The sequence below is a fragment of the Lytechinus pictus genome, chromosome 17 (genome assembly GCF_037042905.1).
Source record: "Lytechinus pictus isolate F3 Inbred chromosome 17, Lp3.0, whole genome shotgun sequence".
In the NCBI taxonomy this organism is placed as follows: domain Eukaryota; kingdom Metazoa; phylum Echinodermata; class Echinoidea; order Temnopleuroida; family Toxopneustidae; genus Lytechinus; species Lytechinus pictus.
Genome location: NC_087261.1, coordinates 23,532,834 through 23,551,879, shown reverse-complemented (window position 1 = coordinate 23,551,879; position 19,046 = coordinate 23,532,834). Strand labels below are relative to the sequence as shown.

General features: G+C 36.5%; 1 protein-coding gene across 1 annotated transcript; it reads left to right on the top strand.

Moving 5' to 3' along the window:
- The first annotated feature begins 5,864 nt into the window (after positions 1-5,864).
- On the top strand, positions 5,865-17,007 carry LOC129280766 (RING finger protein nhl-1-like). Its single transcript, XM_064111791.1, has 2 exons — positions 5,865-6,018; positions 13,498-17,007. Exon 2 carries the CDS (start codon positions 13,961-13,963, stop codon positions 16,379-16,381), a length of 2,421 nt encoding a protein of 806 aa, XP_063967861.1. The 5' UTR covers positions 5,865-6,018; positions 13,498-13,960; the 3' UTR covers positions 16,382-17,007.
- The last annotated feature ends 2,039 nt before the right edge of the window (positions 17,008-19,046 follow it).

Here is a 19,046-nt window from a genome sequence, read left to right as displayed (position 1 = left end):
TATGAGGCACCGGTTATCTAGTTCCCTATTCAATGGTGCACTATACATGTATATCACCTGGTTGCAGCTCCAGCTGCATTCAAGGAATTAGTCCTGGCGGGTACCCATTCACCTCACCTGGGTTGAGAGCAGCACAATGTGGATAAATTTCTTACTGTAGGAGATGCGCCATGGTTGAGGTTCAAACCCACGTCCCTCTGATTGAAAGACGAGAGTCATAACCACCATACCACGACGCCCCTAGATAATGTAATTGGTTAAAATGAAATTGGACCAAATGGAAAGGAGACAAAGCGGATACCGTCAATTTACCAATTTTGAGTTCCATGGGACTTCTCAAATTTTGTCCTCTTTTTTTTGCCTTATGGCATAGGAAGTCCATTGAAGAGTGAAAGAAATGTATTCTTTATAAAAATGACAATGCATGCCTAAATACTGTTAGTTTATAACAATATAATATTAACCCAGTGTTCAAAAGATAAGGTGTAATTCTTCTGGATTAGTGCTAAAAGAACTTGTATCAAATCTTACATTTGTTTGCGTTTGCCTATACTACAGTATGTATGTTAAATGCAAAATTGTAACAAAATGGATATAATGTTAAAATATATATATTAACTGAAATCAACTATTGTTGCACTTCGTACGATTTTTATTTTCGTCATGTTTTTCAGTGTAATTAATAAGATTTTGTTTGGTATGCCTAAGTGAGGGAGATTGTGGAATGATCTGATCCTTTGTTCACATACATGTACATGTAGGTTATATGTGATTATAAATCATTTGAATTCCTTATCAGCTACAGTTGGAATATGATATCAACGAATTGAATAATTATTATTGTAAAATGCTAAAGATTTTTTTTTTTTTTGGGGGGGGTGGAGGTCAAGATATTGACAGGGGTTATAAGAAACCAACTCCTGCTTTGTGAAAGCACATAAGTGGATTATAATTCAAGGTATTTCACGTAGGATAAGAATATGTCCACCGGTCATTTGTGAACTTATTGCATAGCTTTACAAGCATCTTTATGGACCACCGCCAAAAGGTCCAAGTAACCTGAATGCATACCACTAGCTCTAATTTACTGTAATGTTTTATTTGTGGCAAGTTTTCCCCAAGTGTGCGCAGTCCCCCTTGTCTGTGCACACGTGTATCTGCGCGATTCATGTAAAATAAGATAGGCAACGAACACAAACTTTACACATGCAATATATAGACCGATATTCATAGAAAAATCTTACTCGAAATGGTGGAAAATAATGAATTTTGGGCATTTCATGTGACGGCCCGAAAACGCAGCCTTTCTCATCAAAATCCCCGGATCGTGTGCAAAGTGATGGGTGCGCAGACATGGGGTACCATTTTTTTTTTTTCCAATCTGAAAATGACTGCCTGAGGTTTTTACCAAAGAAAATTATATATTTCTTCAAATTTTTATGAGACATTTGGTACACTTCCTCATAAAAATATAAGGAACATTATTAACTGAAAGATTTTGTGAAATTAACATGAAATCAAGTTAAATCTTAACTCAATCTGGTAGGTGCGCAGACTTGGGAACCACCATCATAATGCATACAGGCATGAACGTTTTATTTGTAATGCATACCAACACTGATGTTTTATTTTTAATGCATATGATGGTGGTCCCTAAGTCTGCGCACCTAACAATTTGAGTAAAGATTTAACATGAATTTCTTTTCATTCACAAAATCTTTCAGTTAATAATGTTCCTTATATTATTATGAGTAAGTGAACCAAATATCTCATAAAAATTTGAAAGAAATATAAGAATTTTTTGGAAAAAACCTCAGGCAGTCATTTTCAGATTGAAAAAAAAAATGGTACCCCATGTCTGCTCACCCATTCACTTTGCACACGATTCTGGGATTTTGATGACATTTTGAGGTCGTCACATAAAATGCCCTAAATTCATTATTTTTCCACCATTTTGAGTTGGGATTTTTTAATGAAAATCTGTCTATGTATTGCATGTGTATAGTCTGTGTTGTTAATTATTGGGTATCTTCTTTTACTAGAATCGCGCAGATATGCGTGTGCGCAGACAAGGGGGACTGCGCAGACTTGGGGGAACGTGCCATACTGTACATGCACTGATGTTATATTTGTAATGTATACATGCACTGATGTTTCATTTGTAATGCATACCAACACTGATGTTTTATTTGTAATGTATACATGCACTCTCATGCATGATATAAGACCCATAAATTCTTGCAAGAGCTAGGCACTTAAAAGAGATACTTACACACAGTCCATGCATGGTTTATTGCTGGTTGAAATTCTGTACGCAGCATGTAAAGGGACACAGATAAAGTGACAGAAACTCATTACACGAAAGAAGATATGCTTTTGATATTTAGGTTTATTACATGTATATCACAAGTTATTATTATATACAATTACTTCGTCATTAATTTTCACTTTACATTTTGATTATTTTCCATAATCATTTATTATACATAGAATCATACAGAAAAAAAAAAAACAATACAAAAAGAAAAAGAAAGATAAATTAGCGAGAAAATACCTGTTTATGGAAGTCACGATGGATTATAAAATTACATTATAGTCTGCAGTACTCACAGAGGGTAAATTTACATGTATTCACTTTTAACACTCATTAACGGTCTATTCTTGAAGGCAACTCAAACTCATTGGTTTGAACATGGAGAAACAAATATGAAGAAAAATATGATGTATACAGTTCCTCTCTGTATCATCCACAATTGCTTGGGTTTAAAGCAAAAGAACACCCAGCTGTTGCTATTGGAGGGGGAAAAAAATGTTTCAAACAGGTGTTAAGGGGCTCTCACACTTTATAGGGCATGTCTGATCAAACTTTTCAACTTAAGAAAAGGGTAACATTGCAAATCTCATGTTTGCCAACTCCTGCTATTGACTTTATTGAACACAGGAAAGATCTGCTGTAAAAATAGTAATAATAGTTTTACCCCCTTTTTTCTTACCAATATGCAGTCAAGGTTAAAACGGCAGAAACATATATAAACTATAATTCAATCTGAAGTTTATAAAACACCCTGTTTTGATATGTCTCCCATTTCTATATTGAACTTCACATTGTGTTCAAACTTTTATAAATATAATAGGTTTATTATTAAACCAGTAAAGAACATTTGTTTTAAAGATAATCAAGAATTATAATGCAGTTGAGTGTATATATCCTTTCACAAAAAATATATTATACAGGTATATAATTTCAAAGTCCCTTAATTTGAAATATGTTTTACACAGCATTTCCAAGGTAATTGTTTTAGAATAAACTAATAAAGATATTTGTAAAATAACACGCCTATCCCTGCCCCGAGAAGAAAATGTTGCTTGCTTGTTAATAAAAGCTTGCATCTCTGATTACCGGAAAAAAAATAAGGGGTGGCAGCTGAGACAAGCCTGTATTCAGGAATATGGCAATGTTAACATAACACTGTCTCCTGATTCCTGAATAGGGAACTCTTTGTAGGCAAAAGAATATTGGTACTTATATACCGTAACTTAAAATTAAAGTGTTCAAGCTGTCCTCAATTTCCTTTTAAATTTTGAGATTTTACCCCCTCAGCGATAAAATGTGACTTATTTTTCAAGCATTGGTTGCATCCTGAAGAGCCTTTTCTAGGGCTTCTGCCTCCTCAAATGATATATCCATCTCATCAAACTCTGCTTCAGCATCCGTCTTCACAGGGACCTGCAAAGGCGCTGTTGATGGCGACTGAGAGTAGTTCTGCGACGATGGTGTGGAAGGATAACGTGACACTGCTTTCCGGTTGGATGGAGTTGACGAGAAACCTTCGAGAAAGAAAAAAGAAAGCAAAGGGATTGAGATGGAATACGTATGCATTCTTTTCCAAACAAATCTTATTTTCAAATTTTACCCACAAACATGTAAGTGCTGATAGGATAATATTCATCATACAGCTAGGTCACATGGAATATCAACAAAATAATACAATGAATTAAATTTCAGAATTAGGAACACAAAATGGAATAAAATTTAATTTGAAGTTCATACCAAATGACCTTTGACCTTCATTCATACATGTAATTCATTTTGATAACCAGTAACCACTTAGGGTAGAAATAATGGAAAATATAAGCAAAATTTGGTGATCTGAAATCTTGACCTAGTAAATTTAAAATATGTGATGACTGCATGATATTTATAATAATGGAGTTTTCATGAAGGACAAAAAAAAAATCTTGACAAAACAAAATCTTAACATTTTTTAAAATAAGTTTTTCAACATGGTACAAACAATATTTAGGCCTATTTTCTCTTCTGTTAACTGAGCTCATCAAAGGAAACTACCTTAGTTATCATTCTTATGGGGCGTTGCAATCAATCGCAAGTCAATTTTGGGTCAAATAATCACAAATCTGGCAACTAATTGCAAATTTTCACTTGATTGCTGGTCTGCTTCTTGCAACAAGCAGTAAAAATAAAATTGTTCTAGTTACAACTGATAAATTAATTGTAAATTTGTATCAGATATTGGTCTCAAATGACCTTTCAACTCAATTGTGTGACCTGAAATTCAACGTTGACAGCATTGCCACCGCCGGTAAGAAAGAAAAATTTCTCAGAGTGAGAAAGCATCCTGAGGAAAAAGCATTATAGGCCAACCAGGTCGTCCCCAAAAACAAAATACACTTCATTTTATACCCATCTCCCCCACAATGGTACTTAAGTTTTCCTCGTAATCATATGGAATGGAACATTCCCACACATTTTAAGTTAATTCTCTTTAATTAAATGGATTTTTCGGGCTGAGATTATATCTAAATAAATAGAGTAAAATTCACAAAGCAAAATGCTGAAAATTTCATCAAAATCGGAAAACAAATAATGAAGTTGTTGAATTTGAAATTTTATCAATATTTTGTGAAAAGACCTATTACAATAATAGCTCCATGTATGCACATTGTCATGAATATTCATTAGGTGGGCTGATGATGTCACATCCCCACTTTCCTTTTTCTTATGTTATTACATGGAATAAATGTTTCATTTTTCATACATGCATGTATAAATTATGTGTCTCCATTATGATAAAATAAGTTGCGGCAGTAAATAACTAATGCACTTAATCAGTTGTCAATCCAATTTTTTAGTTCTTAATTGTAGAAAAAATTTGAATAAACCTCATTTCATATAATACAAAAGAACAAGTTGGAATATGACATATCATCAGCCCATCTAATGAATAAAGACATGCCTAGAACTGTTTCACCGGAAGAATGCAAATCTTTAAAATTCAATTATTCAATAATCTTATTTTGATCAAATTTTCAGCATTTTGCTTTAAGAATTATACCATATTCATTGAGATATGAATACCTCCAGCCTGGGCCATCCCTTTAATTAGGCCTACATGTAACTAGACGAGAGAGAGAGAGAGAAAGAAAGAGTTTATCCGGCATCCATCGAAAATTACCGGTACGCGCGATCCGGACATGAAAGATACATCGTCAAAATTGGGTTCATTCAGCGGCCAAAAAGGGCTAAACGTTCCCGTTTAGACGGTCTTCCCGGAAAATACGATCGCCCCAATTTGGACGGGGGAATCTTCGATTTCTCCAAGTCTCTAAATGGAAAGCGTATAACAAATTTATAGCAGTTTCATTCAAGTTTCGATGAGTCCAATATTTGGAGAAATGCTGCATGATTATATCGCATCCTTCATTTCCCATTGATGTAAACTATTATCGCTTTTCAAACGCGAATCCCCCACTCTGAAATGGAATGACCTAATAAACAAAGCCCCCCACACACCACTTCCGGTTTTACGAATCGCTGGTGTATAATGTCGCCGTACGTCATCCCCACACAGTTTGTAACGGGACATGCAGCACTAAACGCAGCCAGAGCTAGGGGCAGTTGGAGTTGGTCATTTTACCTCTCGGAGGTTGAATTCTCGCTGTGCCGTTATAGAATAACATTCAACGTACTCGATTGACGACGAGATAACGCTGGAAATAGTAAGTACAAGAAAAAAAAAAGCATTTCTCTTCTTTAATTTATTACAATAAGACCGTTATTTCCCCCCGGCATTTTTCTTTGAGGGGTTCAATATTGAATTTGAACAGAGGCCAACAAACGCCTCGTACGTAACTCCACAGAGAATTATCATTCACTCATTCATTGACTAGTATTATCTGTATACGGTATAATGAGTTTTGACAGTTTGCCACACACAAGCACGTACCAAAAGCCCCCTTTCAAATCAATATTCCATTCATTGGCATGTGATATGCACTGAATCATATGTCATATCGTAGTGTATTTACTCGGCGTCATTATTTGTTTTCATCATGTTCATTCGAAATACATACTATTTTGTCTGTGTGTTTTTCCTGATACATGTAGGGGGGAGGACACACAAAAGTTTAGAGACTGACATAATAATAATAGCCAATTTTCATAAAGCGCTTTTCCCAGAATGGCTCAAAGCGCGTTACAGCATATTATTACCCCGGTCATTGGATTCATTTCAATCCCGAACGAAAAGTGCACAATTTCCACTCCCTGGGAAGCATTCCTTGCATTCATCGCATGATAAAATAATTTGGAATTTAATATAGCTCAAGCTATCCTGTATTTGTTCATATTAGTTATGATAGTAATCTATATGAATTATAGACAGGACAGGTTTAAAAGAAGGAAGCATCAAGCATGATGTGATGGTCCTGATCGGAAATACAGACCATTTTTTTTCCTTTAAAAATAAATGAATTTGGGAATGGCAATATCTGTGTGAGAACACCATCATGACCAACATGATGCTTTGGCCGTGGATGCGTTGATTTTTTTATTTAACACTAAGCTGAGCAATGATTGTAGAACATTTTCTATGACTGATTCCTTTGACTATATTTTTTTTTATATTTATATTTTTTATTTTGATTTGAGAACGGGATGAAAGCCCATAACATTTTAAAGATTTGCATTATTCCGGTGAAACAGTTCTAGGCCTATCTTCATGAATATTCAATGAGCAAACTGATGTCATATCCCCCACTTGTTTTTTTTTTTGTATTTTATTACATGAAATTATTATTTTCATTTGTTTTCTAAGAACTATAAAAATTGGACTGACAACTGATTTTAGTGTGTTGGCTATTCATTGCTGCACCTTATTTCATTTTAAGGGAGGCATATCATTGTTTCACACATGTACATGTATGAAAATATGAAACATTTGCGATTTCATATGATATCATAAGAAAAAGGAAAGTGGGCCTTGGGAATGTGACTTCATCAGCCCACCTAATGATCATACTTTGTTTCAAATCTAATCTGAAAATTAAAATATTTCTGATTCATGTGATAGAATACAAGAGAAATAGTGAGTGGAAGACCTGTCCATGATAACAATACATACGTTTTTATTGCATCATTGAATCATAAATTGTTTGAAATAAAAAGTGAAACAAGTTTTGGATATTCGAAATTTACAATGCATATCAAAATGACCTTGATGAAGTGGATTCCATATCTTCTGAAAAGGGGCTTTATGAACAATCCAAATATCCATTTGTACTTTAATAAAGGAGAATGAAACCTTTGGAACAAGAAAGCTTGTGTGAAAACAGAAAAATCAAAGAAACAGACCAACGAAAGTTTGAGAAAAATCGGACAAATAATGAAAAGTTATGAGCATTTGAATATTGCAATCACTAATGCTATGGAGATCCTCACATTGGCAATGCGACAAAGATGTGTGATGTCACTTGTGAACAATTCTCCCCATTACTTTAGTATATATTTCACTTAAACTGCCTCTTTTATCACATCTATCAGTAGATCATGTGATCTTTCTATAGGAGGGCATGTAATACAGATTATTATTAAAATACATCATGGATAAAGAATTTGTATCACCATAAGAAAAAGCAAACAGAATATTTTTTGGGGGTATTTTATAGTCCATCAAAGGGAAAGTAATGGGGAGAATTGTTCACAAGTGACATCACACATCCTTGCCAATTGGAGGATCTCCATAGCATTAGTGATTGCAATATTCAAATGCTCATAACTTTCTCATTATTTGTCCGATTTTTCTCAAACTTTATTTGGTCTTAATTTTTAATTTTTCTGTTTCGACACAAGCCTAATTGTTCCAAATGTTTCATTCCCCTTTAATGATATGGATGACAAGAATATGGAAGTTCAAAATGAATGTATATTGGGGTCCTAAAAATACAGTCATAAGATGTGAGTAGTTCATCCGTCCTCATTTTTAATGCCATTTTTGGAATCCTCATGGCATATTCTTTCAGAAATTATCATGCACTCTTGTACTAATATGAGTAAATATCTATTATTGTACTGATAGATGTAGATTTGGGCTCATTGACGTAACAAACACGGCCAGACAATATACGTACATATATCTAGCGACTTGTTTGTGAAATTAGGCGAAACTCTTTATACATCCTATCTGGGTGATATGGTTTCAGTATTTATGCTTGTTTAATTTGCCTATTTTTTCAGGAATGATGGCAGTTTATAACCCCAGCCATTGATTGAAATATGTAGAATTATAAATGTCCAATATCTATAGGTAACACGATAAATTACAATCTTTCTTCGTATATTGTAATGTGGCATTTGTGAGCAGTACACAGAATCTGCACACATTTACTTCAAACACACTTTTAAAATGCAAACATAAATATTGTATTAGAGATATTTCTAAGGGGAAAACTGAGAGAGAAAAAGGCAGCTACTGTATATGTTATGGGAAAGTATTGATCATGTGCACATAGAATATCAGTTTTAAATTTAATAATTTATTATGGGCGTTCTTTACACAAGTTGTGTTATTAAACTATAGAAGTGGGTCATACAGTATATACAAAGAAGTTAAGAGCACTTTGGAATTGCCTTATAGTCTGTACTCTGGAAAAGTGCAGTCACCATTTCAATCTCAAAGTAAAAAAAAATAATAATAAATAAATGGAAATATGAAAGATACCATAGCATCCCTCTTTCTCATGATACGTGATATGTTTCCTTTTTTCCCCTTCATATCCAATTCATCAGCGACAGAGATACAATATATGAAAGGAAATGTACACAAATCAGGCCGGAAATGTTATATGACAAGCACACATGATGGATGGGAATTACATTTGTGTTCATTTCTGCTTTCTTTTTCAAATGCACTTTTCTTCACTCTGACATACTTTGTTCAGATAGGTAATGTCATGTTTGGAAAAAGTTCAAAGGAAATCATTTGTCAGTTCAGGACCCTGGATATGTACTTTTCAGTCATTTGAAATTTCATTGCATTTTTTTATTCGTGAACAAGAGTCAAAGAGGAATTGATATCACCTTTGAAAAATAAAAACACATCCACATAAACAATTTGAAAAAGAGAATGAACTCAATTTACTCCACATTCAAAATTTTTACTTTCAATGATGTCATTATTTTATACAGTGGTGTAATAACTGATGAGCCTAAAATTATGAGGGGGGGGGGGGGCAAGATGACGTATCGGGCAAAATTTAATTTAAAAAAGAACTTTACAAAGCGAGCAAGAAAAAAAATTATACATTTTTATTACCGGTACAAAATTCAAATCTTGTGATACATTGTAGATTTTCACATACTGTATATTCCAAAAATAATACTAATTTTACCCTTCGCTCTTTTTTTTTTCTTGGTTGTGTACGACATCTGTATGCAACTGCTTTTACAATGTATATTCTTTCATACAGGATAAAGATACTTTTCAAGGGGGAAAATGCAGTTTTCGGAAAATTCAGCCGATGGCAAATGAGTTTTGACCCATACCACTTGCCACAATCGACAATACACTTGACATATAAGTATTACATGTAGTCTGAGTGACCTTCTTAAAAAAATAATGGTTAAAAAAAGTCATTCTTTGTCACATTTCTCTCAAATTTTTTTCTGTTCCTTTCACACTGACGAATTTGGATTCCTAAAGGAATTCAATTGAACTGTATTTTTTCACTGCATTCATACAGTTCACCTAAGTCCCAAGATGCACATGCGTCGGGTTTGAAACCACCTCCGACACTGGCCTCAAGCCTGCAATTAGGTGTGAATACACATTCAAATTAATTTCTGTTCCTTTCACACTGACGACTTTGGATTCCTATAGGAATTCAATTGAACTGTATTTTTTCAAGCTGCTTTCATACAGTTCACCTAAGGCCCAAGATACACATGCGTCGAGTTTGAAGGCTAAGTCACCTCCGACACCGGCCTCAAGCCTGCACTTTGGTGTGAATACACATACACCTGGGCTGGGTCCCGTTTTATAAAGGATTTTCAACTGTTGTAACTTTGCCATTATGGCAACTACATGTACCATGGTAACCTTGATTATGATTGGCTGCTGAGCCCTGTTACCATGGTAGTTGCCATTACGGCAAAGTTACAATAGTTGCAAGTCCTTTATGAAACAGGCCCCAGAAGCAGACTGGAACTGCTTTGAGATTCTTTTTCCATGATGAATCTTCAAGTGACATCAACATATTCTAATGTTCTTTAGCAATAACTTATGTTTGGTATTTATTATACCTACAATGTATTTCTAGTTCAATTTAGGTGTACTTGGCTCAGTCCGGTCCAACGATAAAAAATAGCATATCCAGTACATGTACGTCAAGCCGCCTGTGTATGTACATCTTGCACCTATGACATCTGGAAATTGGTGGCCCGGAGCCGGGATACCTTGACGAGAATTTAGTGGATTAGCTTGGCGAACAGACCTCTTTCTGCAACAGGCCCCAGGGGCATGTTGCAGAAAGAGTTGCAATCAATCGCAACTCTAAAAATCATGCGCAACTTGATTTTCAACCAATTTGGGACTTGCAATTGATTTTTTGGCTTGCGTTTAAACGCAACTCTTTCTGCAATGGGCCCCTGGTCAGTAAAAGCGCCTGTTTACAACACATCATTTTTCCTCCCCTCTCTTGATCGCGACGGGTCGAGCCTAGGGCCACCAAATTTCTAGATGTATGTAACAGGGGTCTAAGTTACCATACATTTTTCCTTTCAAGAAGCGTTTCTGCCTTTCAATATAAAGCATGAACACACCTCCCACCTCGTATCACTCAGCCAGTCAGAGGAAGGAAGGAAACATTTCAGTGACTGACCAGGATTTCACTCTTAGTAAAATGATCTCTTTTTATTGCCAAACCACAACAGAGACAGTTCCTTTTCCACAGGTTTAACCTGTGGCATTGTGCAATGTGTAAGGTCAGGGACATTCACTGTGCAGAGGTGGAACAGAGAGGAAGATATGGTGCATAGACACAACTGACACTGTTATTATACACTGAAACTAGTTAGAGTGTTCCATGATTGCTGATGGAGACATGGTTGGTGATTTGGATTACAACAAAACATTTTGTTTTGAAATGTAATTACAGGAATTGCATTTCCTCAAATATGTTTACACCTGTTATGAATAAAAGAATACACGTACATGTACTTGCTTCAGGTCATCACTTTTAATAGTAAATCCCTTCTTTGCCTTATTCAAAGCAATAGATCTTTATTAGATCAGGGCCCCCGTAACATAAAAGCTTGCAATTGGCTGTACATGTACAATGTAAGTCAAAATCATTGTTGCATGTTCTTTAAAACACTGACCAATTGAACTGGATTTGATTTGAATTGGTACGGAATGTATTGATGTCAAGTTTCCTGTTGAGGGGATAACGATACCATTTACAAGGGAAAAAAAGATATACACTTTCATGTAAATACTGTAACTACAGTATGAGTGTAAAGACCAAAGTCAAACTCAATTTTGTTGTGACTTTTACCTCCATTTGAGAGAGATTTTTTTTCATCTACAGTTTGGTAACTTTGTTTATTTGATAAAACACTAGTAATAGTGTGTAATGACATACATTGTATATTAGTCAATATTTTCATGGGTATATATGTCCACTCGATATGATCAATTCCCAAGAGTCTACTACACATACACACATATTTCATAAACAGGGAACTATGAAATGCGAGTTGAAAATTTCGTAAAAGTCATTTTACACAAAATCTATCAACTGAAGACCAAAAAATGTGTGACACGGAGACCACAAGTCTTGGACATGCAATGTCGTCCAACAATCACATCATTCACCGACTGACTAAACCAACGAGTGTGAATCAGCTTATGAGAGGGAGTGCATTCTAATTAATGGTTGTTGAGAGATTTGAGGATTTAATGCCAACTCTCATCTGCGGGTACATGTAGTAAGGGATAGGGCTGATTTATATTATTGATTGTTCTGATATTTGTGTTATCAATGGTAAAACAAGCCCCACAGACAGTCAATGCCTAAGTTGTATGTGCACTAGTCATACACACACCAATTATCAAATAAAATTCATTTAACATAATGTACATGTAACTAATGTACAGAGCAGATGGAAAAGTGTAATTAATTTGAATCGCAAGAAGTGATGAATAGTTGCTGTTGGGGAAAAAATCAACAATTTCTTCCTTGTAAGAAAAGGAAAAAAAAAAGCTGAGTTGTGTGTTATAATGCTGCCCGTTACTCACCACACAAGTGCTACATGTACATGTAATTCCTTGCCTAATTCAGATTTTCAATTTGATTCCCGCCAATTAAAGATAAAATCTACCCCTTGTGAAATAATTTTGTTTTGTTGGAACAATCACCAGAATACAATGATAAGGGTACATTGCGCATGTAAATTAAGGAAAGTCTTTCCCTCTTGTGTTATCAGTGAACAGTGGACTACATGTACATGTACATCTCTCTCATTTAGTTTGAAAACAGGGTTTTTTTTCTCACTTTTCAGAGATATATTTCACAATTATTATTTTTACTATAAAGTTGACATTCACAGTAACAATAAAATGTCTTCTTTGAGACCAAAAACTAAGCAAATTTGTTCACGGCTTCACGCATGGCAGATTACAACAAATATTGAGGCATACATGTACATGTATCAGAAACGCATGTGAATTTTAATCCACTTAGTGATCAGTGATCTAGAAATGCTAAATGAGCCAATGGTTGAATAAGCACGATCATCATATATCGTTAAAGAAATCTTGGCCAATTTTAGTGGGCATGCCGTTTTTGACCTTGAAATTTCAAACTCGATTTGCTCATTTATGTTTAACGTGCTTACAAAGTCTGAAATTAGCTATCAAAATATGGAGGAATAACTTAATTTTTATGAAGTTGTAAATAAAATGTTATAATTTCAACAAAAAAAAAAAAAGGGAATCCCAGTACCCTTTTTCTTGGACGCACTGTAAAATTTACAAACAGCTTTGTGAAATATTCTATGTACATGTACAATGAGTAAATTGGCAATTAGCATGCAGGAGAAGTGTTCTGCGTCCTTTTCCATCACCTTTGCTATATCCTCTAGTGACCTTAGCAAAATGACACCAACTCATATGTCCATTTCCTTTTTCTTTTTCCTTGCAGAGGTTTCTAATTGGGAAAGTTGCTGTGGAAGAGCCAGCTGTTTCCTTCATTACATTGCATCGTAGATTCCTGGTTAATGCATGATGAGGTTTCCTGCCGGACTCGTCAACGGGAATGTGGTCAAGAGACTGCCGGACAAGCATCATTAACCGAAGCCAATTGCTCGGCCTAATTATTAATGTGGCGAGCTGTCTGTTAATGGATTGAAGCCAGAAGCACCATTGTGTCATTTGGATGTAGTTCCTAGAATTACTTTCTCAAACTAGTTGGAACATTGAGAACTGCACAGTAACCTTATTTTTTCATCAATAGAACAAAAGCTCTCACATGATACACAGCAGTGCTTCTGAACACCATTAGAAGAAAAAAATAATTGAGATTGTACAGTTTGCGCTAAATATCATGTGACATTTCTGCATATTTATTTGCAACAAATCTCAGAAATACATACTGTAGCATTACAATGGCTGAAGAAATCAAGAGGTTGCTTGAATGTCCGATGTGCTTGGAACTTTTCACTTCTTCCTCTCGGAAGCCCAAGCTACTACCATGCCAACACACACTGTGCCTGGAATGCATGGACATGCTGAACCAAGGAAACAGGATACAGTGTCCTCAGTGCAGGCAGGAACACACCTGTCCTGGTGACGGTCCTGCGCAGTTACCTAATAACTTCACTATGCTGGCACTGTTAGATGTCCAACAGAAGAGCAGTCCATCGCCTACTCCTGTGAGCATGAAAGAGTCCTCACCACCTGTTCCTGCAAGGCCAGAACCCAGCAGGCCACCTGCAATCAATGAGGGTGTTAGGAACTCCATTGCACTGTTGGCCAGAAAACTCCAAGAGAAATCTGTAGAGCTTAGTAGGATCGATAACAAGGAAAAGCAGACAGAGGACCTGTTTCTTTCTGTTAAAAATCAGGTTGACAGTGCCTTTGAGGCAAGGACTCGTGACCTACAAACTCGTAGAGATCAGTTAATAAAAATACTGGCAAGTGCCAGACAGGAAGAGCTAGCATTCATACAGGGTCAAAGGGCAAGCGCTTATCAGTATCTCCAAAAGCTGCAAACTGACTTTTCAAAAATGCGACATGCATTGACAGCATCAGCAGAGCCCAGAGAAGCTGATCTGATCAACTTACTCAGTCTGTGCAGGGGCTACTTATCACAAATTGAACAATACGCTCTGAACATTGATCAACGGATTTGTAATGTAGCCTTTACAGATCCAAATCAACGACAACTCTCGATAAGTATTCAAGCGTATGGTTGTTTGAATATCAGCACGGACAAAGCAAAGTCTGTTCAGGCTGTGAGACCTACTATGATTCCAAGTGCAACCGTCTCACAGAGTTCACCTTCCAATCCATTTGATCCAGCAAGGTCTTTTCCGGCAACATCTTCCAGTACTTCTTCCTCTCCTACCCCTGGACGTCTTTCACAAGGCAATTCTGCTCCATCCTCTGGGGATGGTTTCTCTCAGAGTCCCTATGCCAGTGCTTCATCACCTGTGGTCACTCCTGCTAACCCTGTAACACCAGATGCAGCAGCTGGTATAGCAAGGCAACATTCTAGAGCGAATAGGAGGTTGTCTGAGCCCCTAAGTCAACCAGCGCAACCAATACCTTCTGCAGGTATTCCAGCCCCATCACAGTCTGTACGGTTGTCCAGGCACATATCGATGGATGCTGTTGGAGCAACAGTCCCTGTATCAACTTCTCAACAAAACCCTACTCCCAGTGACCAACCTCCTCCCATTCCTCGTCGACCAGGAACTTCAAGAATTTCATCTGTAGGGGAGCAGCCCTCAGTGGATCGCCCAAGGAGCATCCTGTTACGGCAACACACAGTACCATCAGCCATCTCTCAGACCAGAATAGATGCCCCTCCTCTCCCACCAAGATCAAGTGTTCATGTCTCTAGCGCAAGTATCCCTTCATCCACTGCAGATGTACCGTCTCCTCAGAGCTCAGCCAATACCAACAACCCCTCTCAGCCGTGGGTCACATTCACTTCTAATGGTGCTCAAAGTTCCAGTCCATCGCAAAAGCAGCGAGTCTCCATCATTGGGCAACTGTTTGAGAGACCAGTTGGGGTTCACGTTGTGGAGAAACTGAACAACTGCTTTGCTGTAGTTGACGAGCTCGAGCATTGTGCAATGATTATCAATGAGGAAGGTCGCCTGCTGCGGAAAATGGGGAGCAAGGGTGCAGGTGCAGGGCAGATGCAATTCCCCAAAGGAATCTGTTCAAACAGCTCTGGGCATATAATCATCACTGACAGTTTCAATCACAAGATCCAGGTGTGGGAAATCAGTACCGGCAGGTGCCTCAAGCAGTTTGGATCTCGTGGACACTCAAATTATTGTTTTGATACACCCATGGGTATTGTGTGTGACAAACAGGACAACATCTACGTTTGTGACTACAACAATGGTTGCGTGAAAGTCTTCAACCCTTTGGGCCAATTTTTGCGGCAAATAGGGAAGAAGGGCGAGAGGGATGGCCAATTCCGCAATCCTGCTTACATAGCATTTACGCAAGGAGGAGAGCTTCTGATCACTGATGCTTTCAAGCACTGCGTCAACGTGTTTTCATCACAGGGTACATACCTGTACCGCTTTGGTAGGTGGGGAACGAGTCCTGGTGATCTGAACTGTCCCAGTGGAATCACAGTAGATTCTCAGGGTTACATTTATGTGGCCAACAGAGGAAACCATCGGATTGAGGTCTTCAATCCTTCAGGATCGTATGCACTAAACTTGGGAAGGCATGGTACCGAAGAAGGCCAGTTGGATGAACCTTTAGGGGTCTCTGTCACTAAAGATGGCCGATTGTTAGTCTCTGATTCTGGCAACAGACGCCTTCAGTTGTTATGGCCTTGAAGATAAGAATTATCCTGGCTAATTGTCAAGCTACATTACATACAGTGGCCTCAGAACATGATGAGCAGAGCTTTGGGATCGAACCATTTTTTATTCAAAACAGCTTGTCCATCTTAAGCTTTGGACACAATTTTCCGGCTCCAATGGTTACACAGACTACATAATGGCAAGTAAAGTTGCCTGTGTGGACTGCAAAAGACGACTAAAACATCTGACGAATTGCATTCCCATGACATTCTTCAAGACTTGCCTCAAAATGATCACAAATAGATGATTTCTTTTTATGTGAATATGGCTGAATATTTGATACCTGTGGATCGTGTTTTTGGAATGTCATTTGGGGGGGGGGGGGAGTAAAATGCATTGCTGTACACATGCGTGACCAAATTATTTCTAAACACCCCTATTAAAAACGAGTGTGCAAAATAACCCCCTAAACAAGTTTTTTCGCGGGCTTTATTTACACATTTTATACGACCCTGGGGAAAAAGCTTGGGGGAAAAAACATACCCTAAACACGTTCGGCTAGTCTTAAAAAAAAGCTTTGGAAAAAAGTATACCCAAAATACATGTGCGATTGACCATTGACCAGTCTTTCAAAATCACCCTTTTTCATGAAAATCAGTGTTTTTGATACTCTTAAAGGAGAATGAAACCTTTGGAACAAGATAGCTTGTGTGAAAACAGAAAAATCAAAGAAACAGACCAACGAAAGTTTGAGAAAAATCGGACAAATAACAAAAAAGTTATAACATTTGAATATTGTGATCACTAATGCTATGGAGATCCTCATATTGGCAATGTGACAAAGATGTGTGATGTCACTTGTGAACAACTCTCCCCATTACTTAAGTTTATATTTCACTTAAACTACCTCTTTTATCACATCTATCAGTAGATCATGTGTTCTTTCTATAGGAGGGCATGTGATTCAGATTTTTACAGAATACATCATGGATAAATAGTTTGTATCACCATAAGAAAAAGCAAAAAGACACATTTTGGGGGTATTTTATAGTCCACCAAAGGGAAAGTTGTTCACATGTGACATCACACATCCTTGTCGCATTGCCAATGGGAGGATCTCCATCATAGCATTAATGATTGCAATATTCAAATGCTCATAACTTTCTCATTATCTGTCCGATTTTTCTCAAACTTTCTTTGTTCTTATTCTTTGATTTTTCTGTTTTGACACAAGCCTAATTGTTCCAAAGGTTTCATTCCCCTTTAACGAGTGCACGCACGGCTCTCGTCCAAAACTGAAAAAAAACACCCCTTTAAACATGTTTTTTTGGTCACGCATGTGTACAGCAATACATTTGACTGCCCCCCCCCCCCCCCCGGATTAGCATTATACTTGATATTTCTGTTTTAGCCACAGATGTGAAATTCTTTTACATTGGTACACAGGTAATTTTTCTTCTACTGGCCGTCGATAAGAGTATTATGATATTTAACTATTTTGTGATACAAACAAGAAAAAAAATAGGTAGAAATACATGTATATTTTGTTTAAATATATCATTCCACTACACTAAATGCATGTATGCGTGTACAGTTGTACAGTGAATACACACTGGTATTTTTTGTTGTAAATTATATACTACTTTGCAAAATATGTACTATTACCATGTGTATAGAGGGATGATGGTGAAATTGTGAAACCAAAAGTAGTCTTACATGTATACAAGCACAGTACTCACAGCTGAAGTGTCTTCAATTTATCAAAATAATTTGATTTAGCACAAAGTACTTAGTTTATATATAAAATGCAGTTTATATGCAAGTGAGAGTAGTAAAAGTCATGTAGGGCATGTAAATATTACGTACATTTAAACATGTATAATGTGTGACTCTGATTGCATTTGACCAAATTAGCGCATGTGATAACTTCGGTAACTGCATGGAGCCAAGATGAGCCACTGCTTAGTGACTTTGAATGGATATTTCTCAAGTTATCACAATGAGAGCAACACATTATTTGTTTTATGAAATAATATGGTACGGATCCTTGTCATTTGCTTGGCAGAATTTAGTAATATAACAGCTCTTTTATAGCCACCAAATCTAGACATTTTGTCAAAAAGTTGGGTTGTAAAATATGCTTATGTTATTTTCCTTATATAATCACTATCCTATGGGTCAGTTATCTCATACATGTAATCTAGTCACATGGAATGCAATTGATTGAAAGTGAGCTTTTTAAAAATGATATTAGATTATTACAAGACCAATATGCATAGCAAACCATAATACGATCATGATTTTCAGCAAGTCACTTGTTTGGGGAAAATCATCCTTGTGTAATTTAAATTTGTTCGAATTCAGTGTGCGTTATTATATACCGTACTGTACTTTTTGGGGGATATATAATTTCATTTTATACATGTAATATATTGTTTGACATTGATATGGACATATTTTGAGTTACACTCTCCATAACAGAAAAAATTGTAAATGTACTTTCAAAAAGTATTACGAATTTAGGCGTTGTGTATTGATATTAATCTTAATTTTCATAACGATATTACACAAAGTGTACTGTAAGCTGTGGCTGAAAGCATTCTGTTGACTTGCAATGCACACAATGTAAAGCTGTTAAAATCCAATTTCTCAAATTAAACAAATTTCTATTACAGTTCAAATGAGGCTGTATTTGATC

Coding starts and splice junctions, on each gene's coding strand:
- LOC129280766 (XM_064111791.1), top strand. CDS start 13,961: ATGGCTGAAGAAATCAAGAGGTTGCTTGAATGTCCGATGTGCTTGGAA.